This window comes from Dendrobates tinctorius, unplaced genomic scaffold (genome assembly GCF_039654945.1).
Source record: "Dendrobates tinctorius isolate UK_male_01 unplaced genomic scaffold, ASM3965494v1 ptg000020l, whole genome shotgun sequence".
NCBI lineage: Eukaryota > Metazoa > Chordata > Amphibia > Anura > Dendrobatidae > Dendrobates > Dendrobates tinctorius.
In genome coordinates, this window is record NW_027361688.1 from 39169030 (window position 1) to 39192008 (window position 22979).

Below are 22979 nucleotides of genomic sequence, written 5' to 3' on the forward strand. Positions count from 1 at the left end.
GAGAGCCGTAGAGCGTGTACGATCAGATTTAGAGTTAGACATAGTGATAACTGAGGTAGTGCCGGAAGGTTGGAGGACAGAATGCAGAGGAGGGTGTCAGTCTGCAGATGCAGAGCTACTCATGGTCCGGTGTCCCCAGAGACAATGGTATCCGGCTTGTTTGCAGCTGCAGGTCAGAGCGATATCCGGCTGACAGAACGGTGTCCGGCTGACAGGCTGGGAAGATGGCGACCGCCTGAGAGGAATGGGAAAAACGCGCGCTTCCAGGGGAAGAAGGGCGGAGCTAACTGCCAGGCTGAAAGAGGCACCGCCCGCTGGCCAAGAACAGGCTGGGGTGCAAGAAGGAGGCGGTGGGAGGACCTAGAACGGGCGGGAGAGAAGCCTGCTTAGTAGAAAGGGGCGGGGGGCGTGGCCGCGACGCTGAAGTAGGCCCGAATTGAAGCCGGGGCCTAAATTAATAGCGGCGGCCGCCTGTCAGCACGGGGTCGGCGCGGAGGTGCCGCAGCCGCAAAAGAAACCTGTCAGGGGGGAAGGGAACGGGCTGTAAGAGAGAGAGAGCGGAGGCTGCCTGGATGCGCAGGATAACCGCAGGTGTCCGCAGCGCCACCGCATCCCTGCTCCAAGGGGAACGCTGCCACCGTGTCCACTGAGGAGACCAAAGGGTCCCAATACTCACCCGTCCCGGGCCCGAAGAAAGGTACCAAATTCCTGAAGGACGTCTGCGTCTCGTCCAACCGACAGGCTCTGGTAGGCGAGTGGGTGGGAGACTGACGGCAAGGACCCCTTGAATCGCTGACACGTCTTCGTGTTGGCGTCCGCCCGGAAGGCTGCTGGTCCTGCTACGGAGAACTGCGAGGATACGGGGTGGCAGTACACGCCGTACTCACAGACTCCTTGTGGGAGTACAGATGTGACTATTCACTCTGTATCCCTCCGGAAAAACCTGAAAAGGAACGACGCACATCGAGGTAGATATGGGTCTAATCAAAGACCCGTGTCCACCTCCTACTGACACTAAGCTAAACTGAGGAATTCCATGCCGGTCGGTGGGGTGCACACTGCGGAGGAGGAGCTAACCTTTTTTTGTGCATAGTGTCAGCCTCTTAGTGGCAGCAGCATACACCCCATGGTCTCTGTGTCCCCCAATAAGGCGAACGAGAAATAAAAAAGTTATAGCTCGCAGAATAAAGCGATGCAAAAATAATTATTTTTTATATAAAATTGTTTTCATTGCATAAAAGCGCCACAACATAAAAAAAAGACCTAAACGAGGTATCGCTGTAACCGTACTGACCCGAGGAATAAAAAGGCTTTTTATCAATTTTACCGCAGGCGGAACGATGTAAACACACCCCCCCAAAAGAAATTCATGAAACGCTGGTTTTTGTTCATTCTGCGTCCCAAAAATCGGAATAAAAAGCGATCAAAAGATGTCACGTGCCCGAACACGATACCAATAAAAGTGTCAACTCGTCCCGCAAAAAATAAGACCTCACATGACTCAGTGGGTCAAAATATGGATAAATTATAGCTCTCAATATGTGGTGATGCAAAAACTATTTTTACAATAAAAAGCGTCTTTTAGCGTGCGATAGCTGCCAAACATAAAAACCACCATAAATAGTAAATCAAACCCCCCGTTATCACCCCCTTAGTTAGGGAAAAATAATAAAATAAAAAAAAAATGTATTTCCATTTTCCCATTAGGGTTAGGGCTGAGGTTAGGGGTGTGTTGGGGTTAGAATTGGGGGGGTTTCCACTGTTTGGGCACATCATGTGCTCTCCAAACGCAACATGGCGTCTGATCTCAATTCCAGCCAATTCTGCGTTGAAAAAGTCAAATGGTGTTTCTTCCCTTCCAAGCTCTGCCATGCGCCCAAACACTGTTTTACCCCCACATATAGGGTATCAGCTTACTCAGGACACATTGCAAAACAATTTTCGGGGTCCAATTTCTCCTGTTACCCTTAGGAAAATAAAAAATTGGGGGCAAAAATATCATGTTTGTTGAAAAAAATTATTTTTTTATTTTCACGCCGGGGCGTTATAAACTTCTGTGAAGCACTTGGGGGTTCAAAGTGCTCACCACACATCTAGATAAGTTCCTTAGGGGGTCTAGTTTCCAAAATGGGGTCACTTGTGGGGAGTTTCAATAGTTTAGGTAGATCAGGGGCTCTCCAAACACACATGACACCCGCATAACATTCCATAACGTCACTACTTCCCTTCCGAGCCCCGACGTGTGCCCATACAGTAGTTTTCTCCCACATATGGGGTATCAGCGTACTCAGGACAAATTGGACAACACAACTTTTGGGGTCCAATTTCTCCTGGTACCCTTGGGAAAATAAAAAAAATTGGTGACTAAAAGATCATGATTGTGGAAAAAATACGATTTTTTTATTTTCACACCCAGGCGTTATAAACTTCTGCGAAGCCCTTGTTGGTTCAAAATTCTCACCACATATCTAGATAAGTTCCTTGGGGGGGTCTAGTTTCCAAAATAGGGTCACTTGTGGGGGGGGGGGGGGGTTCCACTGTTTAGGTACATCAGGGGCTCTCCAAACGTGACATGGCGTCCGATCTGAATTCTAGCCAATTTTGCATTGAAAAAGTCAAACGGTGCTCCTTCCCTTCTGAGCTCTGCCATGCGCCGAAACAGTGGTTCCCCCCACATATTAGGTATCCGTGTACTCAGGACAAACTGCACAATAACTTTTGCAGTCCAATTTCTCCTGTTACCCTTGGCAAAATAAAAAAAATTGAACCTGAAGTTTTTTTTTGTCAAAAAAGTTAAATTTCATATTTTTTTTTTTTAAATATTCAAAAAATTCCTGTGAAGCACCTGAAGGGTTAATAAACTTCTTGAATGTGGTTTTGAGCATCTTAAGGGGTGCAGTTTTTAGAATGGTGTCACTTTTGGGTATGTTCTATCATATAGACCCCTCAAAGTGGCTTCAAATGTGATGTGGTCCGTAAAAATAAAATGGTGTTGCAAAAATGAGAAATCGCTGGTCAACTTTTAACCCTTATAAAACTTCCTAACAAAAAAAAATTTGGGTTCCAAAATTGTGCTGATGTAAAGTAAACATGTGGGAAATGTTATTTATTAAGTTTTTTGTGTGCCGTATCTCTGTGATTTAAGGGCATAAAAATTCAAAGTTGGAAAATTGCGAAATTTTCAAAATTTTTGCCAAATTTCCGTTTTTTTTCACAAATAAACCCAAGTTATATGAATTAAATTTTACCACTAACATGAAGTACAATATGTCACGAGAAAACAATGTCAGAATCACCGGGATCCATGGAAGCGTTTCAGAGTTATTACACCTCATAAAGGGACAGTGGTCAGAATTGTAAAAATTGGCCCGGTCATGAACGTGCAAACCACCCTTGGGGGTTAAGGGGTTAAAAGGACTCAGGTTTAGAAAACCAAATGCTGTCATGCAAAGACCTTTCCACAGGTTGTGCGCGGCACGGCATCATAGCCTTATTCTCTTTAACCCCTTTACCCCCAAGGGTGGTTTGCACGTTAATGCCCAGTCCAATTTTTACAATTCCGACCACTGTCCCTTTATGAGGTAATAACTCTGAAACACTTCCATGGATCCCGGTGATTCTGACATTTTCTCGTGACATATTGTACTTTATGATAGTGGTAAAATTTCTTTGGTATGACTTGTATTTGTGAAAAACACGAAATTTGGCGAAAATTTTGAAAATGTCTAATTTTCATGGCTTTAAATCAGAGATGTCCCAAAAAAAGCAGTAACATTTCCCACATGTTTACTTTACATCACCACAATTTTGGAACCAAAATTTTCCTTTGTTAGGAAGTTATAAGGGTTAAAAGTTGACCAGCGATTTCTCTGACACCATTCTAAAAACTGCACCCCTTAAGGTGCTCAAAACCACATTCAAGAAGTTTATTAACCTTTCAGGTGCTTCACAGCAATTTTTGACATGTTTAAAAAAAAAAATAAATGAACATTTAACTTTTTTTCACACAAAAAATTACTTCAGATCCAATTTGTTTACGCCCCCAATTTTTTATTTTACCAAGGGTAACAGGAGAAATTGGACCTCAAAAGTTGTTGTCCAATTTGTCCTGAGTACGCTGATACCCCATATATGCAGATAACCACTGTTTGTGCGCATGGCAGAGCTTGGAAGGGAAGGAACGCAGTTTGACTTTTCAGTGCAAAACTGGCTGAAATTGAGATCAGACGCCATGTCGCGTTTGAAGAGCCCCTAATGTGCCTAAACAGTGGAAACCCCACACAAGTGACCCCATTTTGGAAAGTAGACTCCCTAAGTAACTTATCTAGATGTGTGGTGAGCACTTTGAACCCCCAAGTGCTTCACAGAAGTGCTTCACCCTTCACGTGATACAGCAGTGGTCCATGCAGGTAATTACATTGCTTTAATAGTTGTATATGGATCCTTTAAAGGGAATCTGTCACCCATTTCTAGTGATATCATGTAAAGATATCACCCAGTTGTGCATCCCATAAGGATTCTATTAGGACTTTTGATTCCCCCCAACCCCGCACCTTTAATGCATAAATATCTTTTTATCTTGGTGGAGATGTATGGAAATCGCTGCGGTCTGGTACGATGGGCGTGGCTTATTCGCCTTCTCCCCCCCTCTTTGGCTTGCTGAACGTAATCTTCATCTGTGAATATCACAGATGCCGTAGTTTTCCGCGCTTGCGCGGTATGCTTTGCCCAACTGTGGGAAAAGCATATAATCGGTACTGCGCATGTGCCAGTTTTTTTCAGCGCGGTCTATGCCCTGGAAGTCTTCACATGCAGAACACACTTCCGGGGCATAGACCGCGCTGAAAAATACCGGCGCATGCGCAGTACCGATTATATGCTTTGCCCACAGTTAGGCAAAGCATACTGCGCAAGCGCCGGAGGCCTTTTCAAAGCGCAAGCACGGAAACCAACGTTATCTGTGATATTCACAGATGAAGATTACGTTCAGCAAGCCGAGGAGGGGGGTGGGAGAAGGCGAATAAGCCCCGCCTATTGGACCGGACCGCGGCAATTTCCATACATCTCCACCAAGATTAAAAAGGCATTTATGCATAAAAGGAGCGGGGTTGGGGGGAAATCAAAAGTCCTAATAGAATCCTTATGGAACGCACAATTGGGTGATATCTTTACACGATACCACTAAAAATGGGTGACAGATTCCCTTTAACCCGCACTTTACCTTATGACCACCATCAGGTAAAAGCGCTATTAGGGTATGTGCACACGCTGCGGATCCGCTGTGGATTTGGCCCTGCAGATATGCAGCAGTTCCGCAGAGTACAGTACCAAAAATAAGTCTATGGGATTTACAATCCGCAGTGCACATGCTGAATTTTTTTCACTGCGGAAAAGCTGCGGTTTTAAAATCCGCAGAAAGAATTGACATGTCAATTCTTTCTGCGGATTCCGCTGCGGTTTGACACCTATTCCATTGTCCAGTTGTCAAACCGCAGAGGAAAACCGCTGGCCAATCCGCAGTTTACTTTGCCTGCAGTTTTACAAGCGGATCCGCACGGAAAAATCCGCAGTGTGTGCACATAGCCTTAGTATAAACACTGTGGTTTTTCTGGATCTATGAGAATTCATTGGTGCTTATTGATTCTGGCTGGGCCATATTGGATGTTGAGGCGTAATTCAGGTGTGCAGCCATTATTGTGATTTTACTGGTGTTTAATGGTGTGTATCACTAGATATAAATTACCGTATATACTCGTGTATAAGCCAAGATTTCCAGCCCTTTTTTGGGCTGAAAGTCCCCTCCCCCCCCTCGGCTTATACACGAGTCATATAACGGGGGGCGGGCGGGTTGGAGACCATACTCACCTCTCCTAGCACATCTCTGCAGCCCCTGCATCTCCCTCTGCTGTCTGCTTCCTGCATTCAGCGGTCACGTGGTACCACTCATTAAACTCATGAATATGAGCATATTTATGAGTTTAATTAGCGGTACCACGTGACAAGCTGAATGCAGGTAGCAGAGGGAGAAGCAGGGGCTGCTGCTGCAGAGAAGACCTTGCGGCTAAGAGGGGTGAGTATGAGGGGGGCAGAGTAATTTTCACCTGTCCCCGTTCCAAGCCGTGCACCTGTGTCTCCGGGTCCTCCTGCTGTGACGGAAGAGGGCGCGATGACGTAGTCAGTGCGCGCCCTCTGGTGTCAATGCAGAGATCCGGGAGACACAGCGATGCACGGCTTGGAACGGGGACAGGTGAATATCGCCACTGCCAGGGGTTCAGGACACCGGCACCTGGCCCCCAGTGACGTAGAGGTGAGTGTCTTTTTTTTATTGCAGCAGCAAATAAGGGGTATATATGGAGCATCTTATGGTGCAGCATTAACCCTTGTGGAGCAGCATATGGGGGGTATTTATGGGGCAGCATTAACCATTGTGCAGCAGCATATGGGGGGGTTTATCTATGGAACACCTTCTTTGACCACCATTTAACCCTAGGCTTATACGCGAGTCAATAAGTTTTCCCAGTTTTTTTGTGGCAAAATTAGGGGGGGGGGTCGGCTTATACACGAGTATACAGCATCTGAATATAATTGAGTATACATTTCTGCTGCTATTGGTATCACGTGAGATGGTAACTCCCTCTCTCTTTTTTGTCCTTGCACCTTTCTTGTTGTATCTATTTTTAATGATGTTTCAATAAAATCATTTTTTTTAATCTGTATGGTACTTCACTTCATTTTCCTATACACTAATAGGGGTGAATAGAGGTGCATGTCAGAAGTTTATAATGTAGAGCTGTAAAAATAAAAATTTTTTCACAAAAAAGATATTTTCGCCCCCAATTTTTTATTTTAGCAAGGGTAACAGGAGGAATGAGACCCCAAAAGTTGTGCAATTTGTCCTGAGTATGCGGATACCCTATATGTGGGGGTAATCCACTGTTTGGGCGCATGGCAGAGCTCCAAAGGGAAGGAGCGCCGTTTAACTTTTCAATGCAAAATTGGCTGGAATTGAGATCAGACGCCATGTCGCATTTGGAGAGCCCCTGATGTGCCTGAAGTGGAAACCCCCCAATTATAACTCCAACCGTAACCCTAACTGTAACCCCAACGGGAAAATTGAAATAAATCCATTTTTATTTTATTTTTCCCTAAGGGGGTCTGATTTACTATTTATGGCGGGTTTTTGTGTTTGGCAGCTGTCACACGCTAAAAGATGCTTTTTATTGCAAAAATAGTTTTTGCATCACCACATTTTGAGAGCTATAATTTTTCGAAATTTTGGCCCACAGTCATGTGGGGGTCTTATTTTTTGCGGGACGAGTTGACGTTTTTATTGGTACCATTTTCGGGCACATGACATTTTTTGATCGCTTTTTATTCTGATTTTTGGGAGGCAGAATGAACAAAAAACAGCAATTCAAGAATTTCTTTTGGAGAGGGGTGGCGTTTATACCGTTCCGCATGTGGTAAAACTGATAAAGCGGTTTTATTCTTCGGGTCAATACGATTACAGTGATACCTCATTTATATCATTTTTTTATGTTTTGGCGCTTGTATACAATAAAAACTTTTATATAAAAAAAATTATTTTTTTATCGCTTTATTCTGAGAGCTATAACTTTTATTTTTCAGGTGATGACGCTGTGTGGCGGCTTGTTTTTTGTGGGACATGATGACGTTTTCAGCGGTACCAAGTTTATTTATATAATTTTTGATCGCGTGTTATTCCACTTTTTGTTTGGATGTATGATGATAAAACAGGATTTTTGGGTTGCTTACCGTAAAATCTGTTTCTCGGAGCCTTCATTGGGGGACACAGAGACCATGGGGTGTATGCTGCTGCCACTAGGAGGCTGACACTATGCACAAAAAAAGGTTAGCTCCTCCTCCGCAGTGTACACCCCACCGACCGGCAGGAAGTTCCTCAGTTAGTGAGAAAGCAGTAGGAGAAGTAACAGAATAGATTGAAAACAGAACAGACAACTCAAACCAACCAACATAATAACAAGAGTTGTAGAACATGGGAGGGTGCTGTGTCCCCCAATGAAGGCTCCGAGAAACAGATTTTACGGTAAGCAACCCAAAAATCCTGTTTTCTCGTTCGCCTTATTGGGGGACACAGAGACCATGGGACGTCCCAAAGCAGTCCCTGGGGTGGGAAAAACAAACGTCCATCAGGCCAGCGGACTCACTACCGCAGCCTGCAGGATCCTTCTACCTAGGCTGGCATCTGCCGAAGCGTAGGTATGGACCTTGTAGAATTTTACAAACGTGTGAACCTATGACCAGGTTGCAGCTTCGTAAAGCTGCAGCGCGGAAGCTCTGTGACGTACCACCTAGGAGGCACCCACTGCCCAGGTAGAGTGCGCTCTAATTCCCGGAGGGACCATTCGTTGTTTGACCCGGTAGGCCTCCAAAAATTGCCGATCTGATCCAGCGAGCAATAGTAGCTTTGGAGGCCGGGTGACCTTTCCGCGCCCCATCTGGAATGATGAAGAAAGAATCTGTCTTCCGCAAGAAGTCATCCTAGTTAGGTAGACATTCATCGCCCTGACCAAGTCCAGCTTGTTCAAGGACCGCTCCCGAGGGTGAGCTGGACCCGGACAAAAGGACGGGAGAACAATGTCCTCATTCAGGTGGAAAGTGGACACAATCTTAGGAAGGAAAGAGGGCGGAGGCCGCAGAACTACCTTGTCCTGGTAGAGTACCAAGAGAGCGGCAAGAGAGGGCCGCCAATTCCGACGCGCGCCGGATGGAGGTGATGGCTGCCAGAAAGGCTACTTTCCACGAAAGGAGAGAAAGGGAAACATCCCAGAGAGGTTTAAAGGAAGGACCTTGCAGAACCTCGAGAACCAGATTAAGATCCCATGGATCTACGGGCGCTCGGTACGGAGGAACCATGTGAGCCACACCTTGACGGAAGGTTTTAACCTGAGGACGGGAGCCAACGTCTTCCGAAATAAAATGGACAGCGCAGACACTTGACCCTTTAAAGAGCTGAGGGCAAGACCCGCATCCAGCCCCGCTTGAAGGAACGCCAGGACAGAAGGGAGCGAAAAAACACATGGGCGGAATGTCATTGATCTCGCACCAAGTGAAATAGTTCTTCCAAGAACGGCAATAAATCTTGGAAGACGATGGCTTCCTGGCTCGGATAATGGTATGAATAACTCGATCGGAAAATCCTGATCGTTGCAAAACCGCGGCCTCAACAGCCACGCCGTTAAATTGAGCGGCCGAGAATTGGGGTGGCAAATCGGACCTTGAGACAGCAGATCTGCTCAGTCTGGAAGCTTCCAGAGGGCGTCCGCGAGAAGGTTGGCGATGTCCGCGAACCAATCCCTACTGGGCCAATTCGGGACGAAGAGGAGGACTGAAATTCCTTCCGCCTTGATTTTCTTCAGCCGCCTGGGAAGAAGAGGCAGGGGAGGAAACCAGTAGGGGAGCTCAAACTGTGACCAAGGAATGGCCAGAGCGTCGGCGCCCACCGCGAGAGGATCTCGAGCCCTGGATACAAACTGTGGAACTTTTCTGTTGAGGCGAGAAGCTAGCAGATCTATGTCCGGGGTTCCCCACGACGGCAAGTTGAAGAAATACTTCCGGATGTAGGGACCACTCTCCCGCCGCGAGATCCTCGCGGCTGAGAAATCGGCGGCCCAATTGTCCACGCCGGGAATGTGTACCGCGGATATTGCCGGGACTGAAGCCTCCGCCCAATGAAGAATCTTGGAAATTTCTGCCAGGGCTGAGACACTCCGCGTCCCTCCCTGGCGTGTGACATATGCCACCACCATGGCATTGTCTGTCTGAATCCGGATAGGCAGTCCCCTGAGAAGTCTCTCCCAGTGAACGAGAGACAGATAAATCGCTTGTATCTCGAGGACGTTGAATGGCAGGGCTGACTCCTGAGTTGACCAACGACCCTGAACAGTGTGATTGCGGAACACTGCCCCCCCAGCCGAGGAGGGTGGCATCCGTTGTCACAATCTGCCAATGAAAGGGGAGGAATGACCGTCCTAGGGAGATGAGAGGAGACGTCAGCCACCAATTGAGGGACTGCTTGACATGGTTTGAAAGACGAAATGGGCGATCCAGGGAAAGGACAGACCTGTTCCACCGGGATAGGATGGCGAGTTGGAGAGGTCTGGAGTGAAATTGGGCAAAGGGGACCGCCTCTGTTGCCGCCACCATCTTTCCCAGGACTTTGATGGTCGTCCGGAGAGATGGAAGTCTCATGAGCTGCCGCGATCGTACATCCCGTTGCAGGGAGCCAATTTTCTCTTGAGGGAGAAAAACCCTCGATCGACGAGTGTCGAACAATAGACCCAGAAACACAAGTCGTTGTGTCGGGACAAGACAGGACTTCTTTTCGTTGTTGAGCCACCCGAAATTGGTCAGGTAAGACTTTGGCGAGCTTGACGAAAGGATGGAGCTTTGATCAGAATGTTGTCGAGGTACGGAAAAAGAACGAGACCTCTGATTCTCCACCAGGCCATCAACGCCGCCATGATCTCTGTAAATGCTCTGGGTGCGGTGGCAAGACCGAACGGCAGTGCACAAAATTGATAATGTTCCTGGCGAATCGCAGGAATTTCTGATGCCCGGAGAATATGGGAACATGTAGATAGGCATCTTGAATGTCTATTGAACACATGAACTCCTGCGTCTCCATGGAAGCGATTAACCGAAGAAACTCCATTCGGAAATGACGCAGTCGGGCTCTCCTGTTGAGTAATTTGAGGTCCAAGATGGGGCAAACTGTCCCGCCTTTGTTCGGCACCACTAACAGGTTTGAAGAAAACCCTGTGAAACGTTCTGATTCGGGAACGGGCACAATCACCCCGGAACTGAGGAGAGAGGCGATGGATGCAAGAACCCCGGAACTAAGGCTGGATCTTTTGGAGGACGGGACTCGAAGAAGCGATCCCGTGGACGAGAAATGAACTCTATCTTGTACCCTGAAGATACAAGCTCCCTGACCCAAGCGTCCTCTACTGAGGCCAGCCAGGTATCCCTAAAGAAACGGAGTCGACCTCCCAATTGGGAGGGACCCTCGGGAGTTCGTTGACAGTCATGCTGACGTGGACCGTCCAGATCTGGACCTGGAGGGTCTGCCCTGGGAGGAGTGAGATCGCCAGGAGGGAGTGGGTCTGAAGGACACCGTCTTTCTATCCTGGCGTACCTGTGGTCTTTGTTGGTTAGAGAAGTTCTCTGCCGTATTGAAGCGGCGGTAAGCCCGAAAGGGCCGAAACTGACGCCTTGGCGGGGGTCTGCGAGGTTTGGAGAGGAGGAGAGAACTCGTGCCTCCAGTGGCGTCCTTAATAATCTGGTCCAGCTGGGACCCAAAGAGACGTGCTCCATGAAAAGGCAGATTGGTAAGAGACTTTTTAGAAGACAAGTCTGCCTGCCAAGCCTTGAGCAAAATTGTACGTCGGATTGCCACAACGTTGCTTGACGCCTGAACAGTGCGAGACGCGGCATCCAAGGAAGCAGAAAGCAGATAATCCCCTGCATGGGAAATCTGGTTGGCCAGATCGGTCAATTGCTCTGGTTGGGCCTTATCTAGGATGCCCTTACGGAGATCCTCTGCCCAAGTGGCTATGGCCTTTGCCACCCAAGATGAGGCAAATACTGGACATAGCGCCGCTGCAGCCGCCGCGAATGCTGACTTTGCCAAGGATTCTATAATTCTATCATTAGAATCCTTTAGTGACGCTACACCTGAAAGCGGGAGAACCGTGTTATTAGAAAGTCTGGACACGGGTGCGTCCACCGACAGGGAAGCAGACCAGTTGTCAGAGAGCTCTTTAGCCAACGGATACAGCACGCCGAGACGCTTCCCTCTTTGAAATCGCCTGGACGGATTTTCTCTTTCCATGGCAAGGATCTTGCCAAACTCAGAGTGGAAGGCGAATACCCTGGATGGTGTTTGTGCCCGTCTGAACGAAACCTCCTGATCTGAGGATTTCGCAGGGGAGTCAGACATTTCGAAGGTGTGGTTAATCGCAGCAATGAGGTTCTGTACCGTAACCTTCATGTCCGCGTCCTGGTCAGAATCCAGCTCTAAAATCCCTTCAGAGGACATATCCGAGAACGCTTCACCTGACTCGGGTGAGGAGGCACGGGAGGGCGACTGCTGGGAAGGACTAGGTGCCGATGAGAGACCAGGAGAGGATTCCAGCCGTGGATCTTGCCTGGGCCTTTTGCGGCATCTGCTAGCTGGCTCAGATGGAACGTCTTGCGACCTGCTGGACCCTGCAGAAGTGTCCAGGGGCAACTTATCAAGAACGGCCAACTAGGGACTGAGACACCCTGGTGAGGTCTGCCACAGATTGTGAAAGGGACGAGGCCCAGCCAGGAATGGGGGGTTCGATTTCACGTGGCGCAGTAGATGGCTCCTGGACGGCATCCTGCTGAACGGGATTGCTGCAGTCCCGGCAGAGGGGAATTTGCGATTGCAAGAGGAGCATGCGAAAAAAACCTGCGGAAGTGCTGGAGGGTTGGGGGACAGCAAGGCAGGGTAGGGTGTCAGTCTGCAGTTGCAGAACTACTCACGGTCCGGTGTCCCCGAAAGATGGCATCTGCTGTAGTCTCCGGCTGTCAGGCTGCAAAGATGGCGGCAGCCTGATGTGAGGAATCAAAAAGCACGGTCTCTGTGTAAGAAGAAAGGCGGAGCTAGCCGCCTGCACCAGAGGGAAGAACCGCCTCCTCCCCCTTCCCAGCCACAAGACTAGAGAGGCGGTGGGAGGGCTTAGGAACGGGCGGGAGCACAGCCGGCCTATGATAATGAACGGGGGGCGTGGCCGCGACGGGCGCGAAGGCCCAAACTGAAGCCGGGGACTAAATTTGAAACGGCGGCCGCCTGTCAGCACAGGTCGGCGCGGAAGAATTGCGACGCGTCCGCCCCTAAAGGAGACGCCGCCATAGCCCTGCTCCCACACGCAACCCTCACAAGAATACCGGCGGTGGGGTGAAGAAGGCCCGCACCGCCGCCGGGGCCAAAAAGGGAAGCGACGACCGTCGGACGGCGCGAGCAGTGCGAGAATCTGCGGCGCTACTTTGGCGCCGCTCCCGGGTCATCTTGTGGCTTTATGTTCCGGTGCTCCAATAAAGGTACCTTCTGTATCCCATGCTGTCTGCTCATCTTCTACATATTCGCGCCTCGTCCAACCGACAGGCTCTAGTGGGCGAGTGGGAGGGAGGCGGGGGGCAAGGACCATCTGTTTTCGCTGGCACGACACCTGTGCTCAGCCTGTGGTCCGCCCGGAGAACTAAGAGGATACGGGGTGGCAGTACACGCCGTACTCATAGCCTCTTTGTGGGAGTACAGTTGTGACTCTTCACACTGTATCCCTCCTGGAACCTGAAAAGGAACGACGCACATCGAGGTAGATATGGGTCTAATGAAAGACCCGTGTCCACCTCCTACTGACACTAAGCTAAACTGAGGAACTTCCTGCCGGTCGGTGGGGTGTACACTGCGGAGGAAGAGCTAACTTTTTTTGTGCATAGTGTCAGCCTCCTAGTGGCAGCAGCATACACCCATGGTCTCTGTGTCCCCCAATAAGGCGAACGAGAAAGCATTTTTTTTTGCCTTTTTTAAATGGTGTTTACTAAAGGGGTTAACTAGCGGGACAGCTTTATAGGTCGGGTCGTCATGGATAATAATAATAATAATTTTTATTTATATAGCGCCAACATATTCCGCAGCACTTTACAATTAAGCGGGGACATGTACAGACAATAAATTCAATACAAGTTAAGACAATTCAAACAGTGACATTAGGAGTGAGGTCCCTGCTCGCAAGCTTACAATCTACAAGGAAATGGGGGGACACAGTAGGTGAAAAATGCTTGTTAATTCAGGTCTGGCAATTATAATAGGGATTTTCATATAAAGCTGCATGATCCGGTCATCAGCCCGTGTGTTTAAGTGCAATAGACAAGTATCAAGTGCAGTTATCATGTGCATGAAGGGTGTGGAGACAGATGAATAGTAGGGTGCAGATTCAGAATAATATTTGGAAGGAGGGAACAGGGCAAAGTTAGCTTGCTGGGTAGTTGATGTGGTAGGCTTGTTTGAAGAGATGGGTTTTCAAAGCGCGCTTGAATAGGTCAGGGCTAGGTATCAGTCTGATCGCCTGGGGAAGTGCATTCCAGAGAGATGGAGCAGCACGAGAGAAGTCTTGGAGGCGGAGGTGCGAGGTTCGGATTACGGGGGATGTTAGTCTTAGGTCATTTGTAGAACGGAGGGCACGTGTAGGGCGATAGACAGAGATGAGAGAGGAGATATAAGGCGGTGCAGAACAGTGGAGAGCTTTGTGGGTGAGAGAGATGAGTTTATACTGGACCCTGTAGCGAATAGGTAGCCAGTGTAATGACTGGCACAAGATGGAGGCATCGGTGAAGCGGCTGGACAGAAATATGACCCTGGCTGCCGCATTCAAGATGGATTGGAGAGGAGAAAGTTTGGTAAGAGGGAGACCGATCAGAAGAGAGTTGCAGTAGTCCAGGCGAGAATGAATAAGAGCGACAGTAAGAGTCTTAGCAGTTTCAAAGGTGAGAAAAGGTCGGATTCTGGAGATGTTTTTAAGATGCAGGTGACAAGAGCGACTGAGTTATCGGATGTACGGAGTAAAGGAAAGTTCAGTGTCGAATATGACCCCAAGACAGCGGGCATGCTGCTTGGGAGTTATGGTTGAACCCTCCAGGGTTATTTTGATGTTAGGTAGAGTGAGGTTAGTAGAGGGGAGAAACACAAGAAGTTCAGTTTTAGAGAGATTTAGTTTCAGATAGAGGGAGGACATGATGCTAGAGACAGCAGACAGACAATCCTTGGTATTTTGAATTAGGGTAGGGGTGATGTCAGGGGAAGAAGAGTATAATTGGGTGTCATCAGCATAGAGATGATACTGGAACCCAAATCTGCTGATTGTTTGTCCAATAGGGGCAGTGTATAAAGAGAAGAGGAGGGGGCCTAGGACTGAGCCCTGCGGGACCCCGATAGTAAGGGGACGAGAAGAGGAAGAGGAGCCGGAAAAAGATACAGTGAAGGAGCGGTCAGAGAGGTAGGAGGAGAACCAGGAGAGGGCCGTGTCCTTGAGGCCTATAGAGCGGAGCATAGTGAGGAGGAGCTGGTGATCCACAGTGTCAAATGCGGCAGAGAGATCCAGGAGAATCAGCAGGGAGCAATGACCTTTCGATTTAGCTGTTATAAAATCATTAGAGACTTTAGTGAGGGCAGTTTCAGTAGAGTGTAAAGAGCGGAAACCAGATTGTAAGGGGTCGAGAAGAGAGTTATCCGAGAGATAGCGGATTAGACGGGAGTGGACCAGGCGTTCCAGGAGTTTAGAGATGAAGGGAAGGTTAGAGACAGGTCTGTAGTTAGCAGTGCAGTTCTGGTCCAGGGATGGCTTTTTAAGTAAAGGGGTTATGATGGCATGTTTAAATGAGGAGGGAAATATACCTGAAGAAAGAGAGAGGTTAAATATTTTAGTCAGGTGAGTGGTGACCACTGGTGAGAGAGACTGCAGGAGCTGTGAAGGAATAGGGTCACTGTTGCAGGTTGTAGGCCGAGCAGAAGCGAGGAGCTTGGAAACTTCTGCTTCTGAAACAGGCTCAAAGATGTCTAGTGAGCTTGAGGTGCGGCAGGGAAGGGGATCCAGGCACTGAGGAGATAGGGCTGAGATATCCTGATGGATGTGGTTGATTTTTTCTAGGAAATAAGTGGCCAGATCCTCACCGCTGAGGTTGGTGATGGGGGCCTGTACTTTAGGTTTCAGGAGGGAGTTTAAGGTTTCAAAAAGTCGTCTTGGGTTGTTGGATAGTGAGGTGATGAGGGTGGTGAAGTAGGATTGTTTGGCCAGATGAAGGGCAGAGTTATAGGTTTTGAGCATGAACTTATAGTGGATGAAGTCTTCTGCTAAGAGAGATTTTCTCCACTGCCGCTCTGCACACCTCGAGCAGCGCTGAAGAAAGCGTGTTTGCGTTGTGTGCCAGGGCTGCCGTTGTCTGTGTCGGGTCTTTCTGCGTATAGAAGGTGCTGCTTCATCTAGGGCATTCTTCAGTGTATTATTGAAGTGTGACAATGCTATGTCTGGACAGGAGAGGGTGGAGATGGGGGCTAAAGATGTGTGGAGATTGTCCCTAAGCTGTTGGGTATTAATGGTACGTGTATTCCGATAAGTGTGGTAAGTGGGGGTGTTCCGGGTGAGGAGACAATTCTTGACAGAGAAGGAAAGAAGGTTGTGGTCCGAGAGCGGGAGGGGTGAATTAGTAAAGTCGTGCAGCGAGCCGGGACGGGAGAAAACCAGGTCCAGAGTATTCCCGTCCTCATGTGTAGGAGAATTAGTAAACTGTGAGAGGCCGAATGAAGAAGTTAGAGAAAGAAGATGAGAGGCAGACTGGGAGAGCGGATCATTGATGGGGATGTTAAAGTCTCCCATGATGAGGGTGGGGATGTCACAGGATAGAAAGTGAGTAAGCCAGGTGGTGAAGTGGTCTAGAAACTGGCGGGAGGAGCCTGGAGGGCGATAAACGACCGCCACTCGTAAGGAGAAGGGCTTAAAGAGTCTGACGGCGTGGACTTCAAAGGAAGGAAATGTAAGTGAGGGAACCGGGGGGGATGACCTGGAAAGCACATTGTGATGAAAGGAGCAAACCAACACCTCCACCCTGTCTGTTCTCAGGTCTGGGGGTATGTGAAAATTTTAGCCCACCAAACGAGAGAGCGGCAGCAGCGGTGGTGTCTGAATGCTGGATCCAGGTTTCTGTAATAGCCAGGTGGTTAAGGGAATTAGAGAGAAAAAGATTGTGAATGTAAGTCGTTGCATGGATGCAACGATACTAAATATGTACTTTCATGATTTAGATTTTTTTAATTTAAATATTTTTTATGGAATAAAAAACAGGATTTTGGTTGCTTACCGTAAAATCTGTTTCTCAGAGTCTTCATTGGGGGACACAGGAACCGTGGGGTGTGTGCTGCTGTCACTAGGAGGTTGACACTATGCATGAACATTTTTTTTTTTTTTTTTTAACTCTGCCTCCGCAGTATACACCCCTCCGACCGGCTGTAGGACAATCAGTGAAAAAGCAGGAGGAGGAGACATCATCATGTAAGTCATCATATATTCATTACATGAAATAAAATCATGGGAGGGCGCTGTGTCCCCCAATGAAGACTCTGAGAAACAGATTTTACGGTAAGCAACCAAAATCCTGTTTTCTCTTTCATCTCATTGGGGGACACAGGAACCGTGGGACGTCCAAAAGCAGTCCCTGGGGTAGGAAAAGACAAACTTCCTTCAGGTCGGAGAACTTACCACTGCCGCCTGCAAGATTCTTCTGCCTAGGCTGGCGTCCGCTGAAGCATAGGTATGGACCTTATAGAACCTCGAAAAGGTATGCACGGACGACCATGTGGCAGCCTTGCACAACTGCATGGCTGATGCCCTGTTGTGTACCACCCAGGAGGCGCCCACCGCCCGGGTTGAATGGGCCTTGACCCCAGCAGGGGACACCTTGTCCTTCACTCAGTAGGCTTCCAGAATTGCCATTCTGATCCAGCGGGCAATTGTTGCCTTAGAGACTGGCAGGCCTCTTCTCACCCCATTGGGGATAACAAAGAACGAGTCCGCCTTCCTGAAGGCCAGATAAGGATCTATCGCCCTGACCAGGTCTAGCTTAATCAAAGAACGCTCCAGAGGATGGGTTGGAGTGGGACAAAATGACAGAAGGATTATATCCTCGTTCAGGTGGAAGGCCGATACCACCTTGGGAAGTTAGGAGGCCGCAAAACAACCTTGTCCTGGTGCATAATAAGGAATGGAAGGTGACGGGACAATGCCGCTAATTCTGAAACCCGCCTAATAGAGGTGATGGCTACGAGAAATACCACCTTTCAGGACAACCAAGACATGGGAGCTTCCTGGAGGGGTTCAAAGGGTGAACCTGTCAAGGCTTCCAAGACCAAATTAAGATCCCATGGAGCCACAGGGGATCTGTAAGGAGGGGCCACATGTGCTACTCCTTGCAGAAAGGTCTTAACCTGTAATCGGGAGGCCAAATTCTTTTGAAAAAGAAGAGAGTGGATACCTGGCCCTTCAAGGAACTCAGGGCCAGACCGCCATCTAACCCTACTTGGAGAAAAGCTAGGACAGATGGCAGGGAACAGGGCATAGGTGTGATGTGATTAGACTCATACCAGCCAAAATAGACCTTCCAGGCACGATAATAGACAATGGAAGAGGATGGCTTCCTAGCCTGGATCATTGTATTAATGACTTGGTCCGAAAAAACCCGCTGCTCTCCGTATTGTGGTTTCAACGGCCATGCCGTTAAATTGAGCAACCGAGAATTCGGGTGGTAAAACGGCCCCTGAGCCAGGAGATCTGGTCTGTCGGGGAGTCTCCAAGGGGTGCCTGTGAGAAGATTGATAATTTCTGCGAACCAGGCCCTCCTGGGCCAGTACGGGGCGATCAATATGACCGGCACCCCTTCTGCCTTGATCTACTTTAGCAGTCTGGGCAGGAGAGGAAGGGGTGGAAACAGGTAAGGGAGTCTGAACTGTGTCCAGAGAATGACCAGCGCGTCGACCCCTATTGCTACAGGATCGCGGTATCTTGAGACAAACTGTAGGACCCTTCTGTTCTGTCGCGATGCCAGGAGGTCCACATCTGGAGTCCCCCATAGCTGGCATATCTGACGGAACACGTCCTGGTGTAAGGACCATTCTCCTGTCGCGAGACCCTCCCGACTGAGGAAGTCGGCGGCCATGTTGTCTGTGCCGGGAATGTAAACTGCCGAAATTGCCGGAATTGTGGTTTCTGCCCAGTTGAAGATTCTGGATACCTCGGCCAGTGCCCGGGGACTTCTGGTTCCCCCTTGGTGATTTTGATGTATGCCACCGCCGTGGCATTGTCCGTTTGAATCCGGACTGGCAGGTTGTTGAGGTATCTTTCCCAATGCAGAAGTGCTAGAAAGACCACCCTCAGTTCTAGAATGTTGATTGATAGTGTTGATTCTTGCCTTGACCATGGTCCCTGGACCGTCAGGTGGCGGAATACCGCACCCCAGCCCAGGAGACTGGCATCTGTAGTTACTACCTGCCAGTGGACAGGGGGAAAAGGCCATCCCAGATGAACAAGGGGGAGGTCAGCCACCACTTGAGGGACTACCTGGTCTGAATGGAAGGGAGGAAGGGGCGATCCAGCGAAGAGATGGACCTGTCCCACTAAAGGAGGATGTTCCTCTGCAGTATCCTGGAACGGAACAGGGCAAAGGGTATTGCCTCTGAAGCTGCCACCATCCTTCCCAGGACTCTCATGGCAGCGCGAAAGGATAGAAGCCGGAATTTCAATGGACAGCGAATTCCCTGCTCGAGGGTAACCCACTTTCTTTCTGGGAGAAAGACCCTTGAGCGGCGGGTGTCTATTACCATTCCTAAGAATTCTAGGCGTTGTGTTGGCGTTAGGTGGGATTTCTCCCCGTTTATGATCCAACCAAACCGAGACGGCGTGTTTAAAACTACCGCTAGATTTTCCTGGGTCTGAGCGAAGGAGGACGCCTTGACGAGAATATCGTCGAGATATAGTACCAATATAGCTACCATCGCTGCCATAATCTTTGTAAAAATTCTGGGGGCTGTTGCCAGCCCAAATGGCAGGGCCACAAACTGTAAATGCTGCTTTTGGACAGCAAAACGCAGAAACCTCTGATGTCCCTGAAAAATGGGGACGTGTAGGTAGGCGTCCCGGATATCTATGGAACATAGGAATTCCTGATCCTCCATAGACTTAATTACCGACCGAAATCGATTCCATCCTGAAATGGCGTAAGCGGACCCATCTGTTCAGCCTATTGAGGTCTAGTATGGGACGGACTGAGCCATCCTTTTTTGGTATCGCAAACAGGTTTGAGTAAAAGCCGGTAAAACGTTCCCGCTCGGGAACAGGGATGATTACTTCTGCGTTGAGGAGTCGATTGCCGCAAAAAAACCTAGAGCCATAGCAGCGTCTTTTGGTGGCAGCGATAGAAAGAAGCGATCTCGCGGAAGCGCGTTGAAGTCTATCTTGCATCCTGTTGATACTACCTCCTTTACCCAGATATCCTCTACTGAACTCTGCCAGACATCTCTGAAGAGGAGAAGGCGGCCTCCTAGTCTGGGAGAGGTACTGGGAAGGGAGTTGGACTCCCTGCTGGCGTCAGGCTGAAGTGGCTCTGTCCGGCCCTGACCTGGTAGCTCTGCTGTTGGAACTGCGGGAATGCCATGACGGGGTGGCCCGAAATGATACCTTCCTCCTGTCTCTCGGTACTTGCGACCTCTGCGGGCCCTGAGCATAAGTGCCTGTCGCTGGGGTACGGTAAAAGGGCTGAGCCCTACATTTGAAAACATATTGACGAGGTTTGGCCTGAGGGATAAGGGAGCTTGTACTCCCCCGTTGCATCCTTAATAATTTGATCTAACATTGACCCAAAGAGCCGGGTGCCCTGAAAAGGGCAGATTGGTCAGTGATTTCTTTGAGGACAAATCAGTCTGCCAAGTCTTTAGCCAGACCGTCCGCCGGATGGCTACCATGTTACTGGATGCTTGAGCTGCGCAAGACACGGCATCCAGGGCTGCTGATACCATATACCTCCCAGCATGGGAGATTTGATCTGCGAACTCCGCCAGTTCCTCTGGTAGTGCCCCGGCCAATATGCCCTGTCTAAGCTGTTTGGCCCATTCTGTAACAGACTTAGCTACCCAGGCTGAGGCTAAGGCTGGACACAATGTAGCGGCTGCTGCCTCAAAGGCGGATTTTGCCAGGGATTCTATCCTCCTATCATTGGGATCCTTTAGGCCTGCCCCACTGGCGAGTGGGAGGACTGTATTGGTAGAGAGTCTGGACACTGGTGGATCCACCGAAGGGGAAGCGGTCCAGTTGGCGGTGAGATCTGGAGGGAAGGGATATAGAATCCCAAAACTACTTCCTCTCTGAAACCGCCTGGTTGGGTTTTCCCTTTCCCTGGCCAACACTTCCTCAAAATCCTTGTGGGAGGTGAAGACCCTAGAGGGGGACTTAGGATGCCTGATCATTAGGTTTTGATGTGGCGTCCCCAATGCTAAATGTCTCTGACTGCAGCAATGAGGCCCTGAACCATATCCTTGACCTGGGACTGTTCTGGCCCGTACTCAGAACCCTCCTCCAAGTGTGTCTCTGATAATGCCTCACCTGATTCCGGGGATGAGGACCGGGAGGAGGCAGACGGCCAGAGGAATTCTGGCAGTGAGATGGAGTGAGAAGGGGACCTGGGTTGGTGGTCCTGTCTAAACCTTTTACAGCCTCTAGAAGGCCCAAAAGGAGGCTCCTTTGGTGCTCCTGTGTCCTCTGGAGTCTGAAGTGGCAATCCTCTGCGGGCCCTGCTCTAGCCTCCTGGAGCACCAAGATGGCGCTGGTACAGGAAGAGGAAGCCGGCGGGGCGGAGCCTGCCGTGAGCCGGAATCTAGCGTCGGCCATGCTGGGCTCCTGCTGGAGCCCAGGCCATCACGCTGCCACGGGAGGAGGCTGGAACCACACTGCTTAAAATTGTTGGCTCTTAAGATAAGAATAGAGCCCTGTGCTGTATACAGCGGTCACCTCAGCCAGAGCAGCTGGTGAGCAGATCATACAATGCTGCAGCCTGTTACCTCCAGTTCACCCTGTAACATGAGTCGGTTTTTCTGCATGAAAAGATTGCTGTCCCAAACCTTTTCTGCAGGGCGTCTCTCTCAATCTTCAGGCTCTGGTGGGTGAGTGATGGGAGACGAAGGTCAGGACCAGGAGCGGCCACCTGAACACGAATCCTGTGTTAGGGGATAGGGTCCTGCCCGCGGGATTCATGAGGATACGGGGTGGTAGTACACGCCGTACTCATGACCCCGGTGTGGGAATACAGATGTAGCAAATCTACCCTGTATCCCTCCATGGTTACCTGAAAAGGAACAACGCACATTGAGGTAGGCATGGGTCTACGAGAGACCCCTGTCCACCACCTGCTGACCCTAAGCAAAACGGATTGTCCTACAGCCGGTCGGAGGGGTGTATACTGCGGAGGCAGAGTTAACATTTTTTTCATGCATACTGTCAACCTCCTAGTGACAGCAGCACACACCCACGGTTCCTGTGTCCCCCAATGAGACGAAAGGGAAATATTGATTTTTTAAAATATTTTTACAATTTTAAATTTTTTTTTTTAATTTAATTCTTACTTTTACACTTTGTCCCACTATGGGAAACTCATTTTGTGCTATAGTAGCTGTCAGCGCTGCAGCTTCTATCCAATAACCTGAGAGGCTTCCTGACAGGCACTGCGCATGACAGAAAGTCTCAGCTCTGGAGACCCGAATGTCGTCATGATGACATCGGGCATCCATGGCAGCAATCTGGACCTCGGGTCATGTCGCGAGGTTTCCGATCTAAAGGCAGAGGGGCTGACCACTCCGGAATGCTGCAATCATGTTTGATCACAGTGTTTCGGGGTTTAAAGTAACGGGAACAGTCTGTGACCGCTCCTGGCACTTAGTGCCGGGTATCAGCTGTGAGAATAAGCAGACACCCGGCCGTGATCAGCGCACTCCGCCAGTGAGCGCGGTTGACCACACATGACGTACTGTCCCGTCCATGGGCATTAAGTCTCAAGGCACATGGACGGGATAGTACGTCAAAGGTCAGAAATGTGTTAATGGAGCCACTTTCAGACAAGACATTTCTTACCTCTGCAGCACCATCGGCAGCTTTCTTTAGACCCCATCCAGCATTTCCCCATTCATCAGCCACAACACGATCTGAGCAGATAATAAAATTGTCAAAGAAAATATCAGAAGTCATGGACCACAATTCTAGACCCATAGCAAAGAACGGAGTCATCCTGAATGGTTCAAGGTCCTCAAAGAAATCAGGATTGGAGATTTTGCGTGGTTTCCAGATGCCCTGCAATAAGAAGTAACAAGGTTGGTCTGT

The 22979-nt window shown here is 49.2% G+C and overlaps 1 protein-coding gene across 1 annotated transcript in view; it reads right to left on the reverse strand.

Moving 5' to 3' along the window:
• Window positions 1-22979, reverse strand: part of CANX (calnexin) — a 70556-nt gene that overhangs the window by 14152 nt on the left and 33425 nt on the right. The window contains exon 11 of the mRNA XM_073568017.1: window positions 22734-22949. Within this exon, the coding sequence (XP_073424118.1) occupies window positions 22734-22949 (216 nt within the window). The remainder of the gene's footprint in view (window positions 1-22733; window positions 22950-22979) is intronic.